Source organism: Triticum aestivum, chromosome 2B (assembly GCF_018294505.1).
Source record: "Triticum aestivum cultivar Chinese Spring chromosome 2B, IWGSC CS RefSeq v2.1, whole genome shotgun sequence".
Taxonomy (NCBI): domain Eukaryota; kingdom Viridiplantae; phylum Streptophyta; class Magnoliopsida; order Poales; family Poaceae; genus Triticum; species Triticum aestivum.
Window position 1 is genome coordinate 8742463 of NC_057798.1, and position 2761 is coordinate 8745223.

At 42.4% G+C, this 2761-nt stretch overlaps 1 protein-coding gene across 1 annotated transcript; it reads right to left on the minus strand.

Moving 5' to 3' along the window:
* Window positions 1-422: 422 nt before the first annotated feature.
* Window positions 423-1976, minus strand: LOC123039897 (uncharacterized). Its single transcript, XM_044462883.1, has 2 exons — window positions 1762-1976; window positions 423-795 (listed from the first exon to the last, which is right to left on the minus strand). The coding sequence occupies exons 1-2, from the start codon at window positions 1854-1856 to the stop codon at window positions 582-584; spliced, it is 309 nt and encodes a 102-aa protein (XP_044318818.1). The 5' UTR covers window positions 1857-1976; the 3' UTR covers window positions 423-581.
* Window positions 1977-2761: the final 785 nt, after the last annotated feature.

Genomic DNA, 2761 nt, shown 5'->3' on the forward strand with positions numbered 1-2761 from the left:
GCCAAAGAAGGGCGCAGAGAGAGGTTGTAACGGAAAAGAGCGATTGGAGTCTTAGAGGAAGAATAACGGCAAAGCGCCGATTGTCCCAAAGGTGATTCTCCAAGTTTGTAGTGCATCTCGCAACCCATCCTATGTTGTATCATTCGGCCAACACATGAGAAGACAATCAAATCTTCCGCCTACTTGGTCGAGTGTACACTACTTTGTTTCTCTTGGGGGCGAGGCGTAGTAAAACAATCACTACTCTATTTTAGCTACTCTTTACGGATGGGCTTATAAGTCGGGCAAGGGTTTTTATGTCTTCATTTGAACTAGGAAAATATTGATTATATTGTATAAAAATATACATTAGATTCGTTGTTAAATGTAGTGTTTTTTTAGGATGTTAAATGTAGTTTCTAACGATATAATTTTTGTGACATATTGTACATGTTTTATTGGTCAAAACCGAAAACCTAAAAACCCATGCTTGATTGTAAACCCTACATGCATGATCAAAACGATCAACACCACACCACACGTACATGCATGATCAACAAGATCATCATCAAAGTACTACGTACTCCTACTAGAACACATATTTACTTCACAGAGTCTAGGATCCTCTTGTACTCTTTAGCAGACTCGGTCCATTGATAGACGAGGAAGAGCCCCCAGCACACGCCTACGGCCTGGCCGGCATACCCGACGACGCGCGAGGCAAGGTACACCTTTGGTCCGGCGGTGGACGGCTCGATGCACGCCATGAGCGCCGCGACGGCGACGACGAAGACGACTTCGAGCAGAGTCATCCACCTCAGGGTGTGCATTCGGTTTTTTCGGTTTGATTCGGTTCGGTTTATACGGTTTTTGGTTTATACGATTTTTATACTTCAGTTTATACGGTTTTATACATATATACGGTTCGGTTTCGGTAATAACCATTTATTTTCGGTTTGGTTTCGGTAATAACCAAAATAACCAAAGTTTACGCGAATTTTTGAATGACACATGATATTTTGGTCAGATGATTCGGTCTATGTATGTATGTTAGATGTTTCTGTGATGTATGAGAACTAAGAACTGTGTATGTAGATTAGATTATTAGAATTTAGATGGCAGAAGACATGATTTGGTCCATGGCATATGTATGTACGTACAGCCGGTGGTGCACTTGCGTAGTTTTTTTTTCTTTGAGGGCAAGTACTAAGTACTACTAAGTAGCATTGATTTTAGTTCAAAAAAAAAGTAGCGTTAGTTTGGTTTTTTTATTTTAGACAAAAGTAGTGTTGGTTTGGTGGTACAGAAGCAGTACGAACATCCTTTTTTAGTAGAGCAAAAGGAGCGACCAACCGCACTAAGTGCCCTGGTCAAACAATAGGCCCAACAGAATTGAACAAGCACCAGCGTGGGCTGGAATATTTGAGGCCCAAACACTAAAACAAGCACTGATGCAGTCGGTAGGAGAGAAGGAAGTGTGGTTTAGTCCCACATCGGCGAGCGGAGACAGGAAGTGGTGGCGGAGAGCTATAAAGGGAAGGGCGGGTGGAGGGTTTCACTCATAGCTTTGGGTATTTTCCGCACACTGAAGCTACTTTTGGTTTTTTTCGGTTTAACCGAAAACCGTTCGGTTTAAACCGAAAAAACCGAAGTTCAAATGGTTTTCAAATTTGGAAACTGAAACTGAAACCAAAACCTGAAAAAACCGAAGTTTCAGTTCGGTTTGGTATTTTTCAGTTCGGTTTATGGTTTCAGTTCGGTTTTGCACAGGCTGACATCCACCATAGGAATCTCCTCCTGCTGCACAGCTCGGCGTACGCACTCCTGACGTCGTTGGTGGCGGCCGCGTCCTCTGATCCCTTCTCAATATCAGCCATCTTCGATCGATCGATCGATCTGTGGTTTTGTTGTCTCTGATTATTATAGGTTGATGAGTACAGTATATAATGTCGGCAACTCGACCGGTGGCTTATTTGAGTAGAAGGTGAGCAAACCCCTTTTCCGGTACGTGTCGGTCTCTTAAACCGCGTACCCTAATGCCATGAACGTACACGTCCCGGCCTGGCCTGTGTTGGATTTCTCGTCTACATTTTTTATAGACAATTTCGCATCAACATTGATAATATGCACCTAAGAACGATTTAAATCCACGTCTAATCACAGCGTTGCATCGGCCGGGCGCGTCACCGTCGGATTGGAATTGATGGCTTCGTTGTATCCGCGTCACATGCGTGCATCAGTCCACACCACAATCAAGCTGTAAGGCCAACTCTAACGCGGCGATCCAAGCGAACGCGAATTTTATCCGTTTTCTGTTTGTTTGGGTTGGTCAGGTGGAAGCCAATATCCGTTCTTGTTAGCGGGCACGTAGTTGCCGGCCAACACATTTTAAACATGAGTATCTAAAAATAATAATCCAAATAAAACATTAAAAGCAGAAACTTATTTAAACCGCCAGCGAAAGATCACTTATATTGACTAGTAGAGAGCTCGTGCGTAGCAACGGCCTACATTGCCGACTTTTTTTTACCGTTATAAAGTGCTCTACTTTTTTTCCTTTCTTTCTTCTCCCAACTAAAAATGTTTCTCGAAATGATATGTAAATGGATAAATATACAACCATACTAAAATATCAAGAGGTAAAGACATATTTATCAAAGAACATTTTTACAACACGTTCGGCATGAAAGTTATGGCGTCTGATAGATTGAGAACAAATGCAATGGTGACTTACCACACTACGTCCCATTTATTTTTCAGAACGTGGTTGTCCTACCGATGC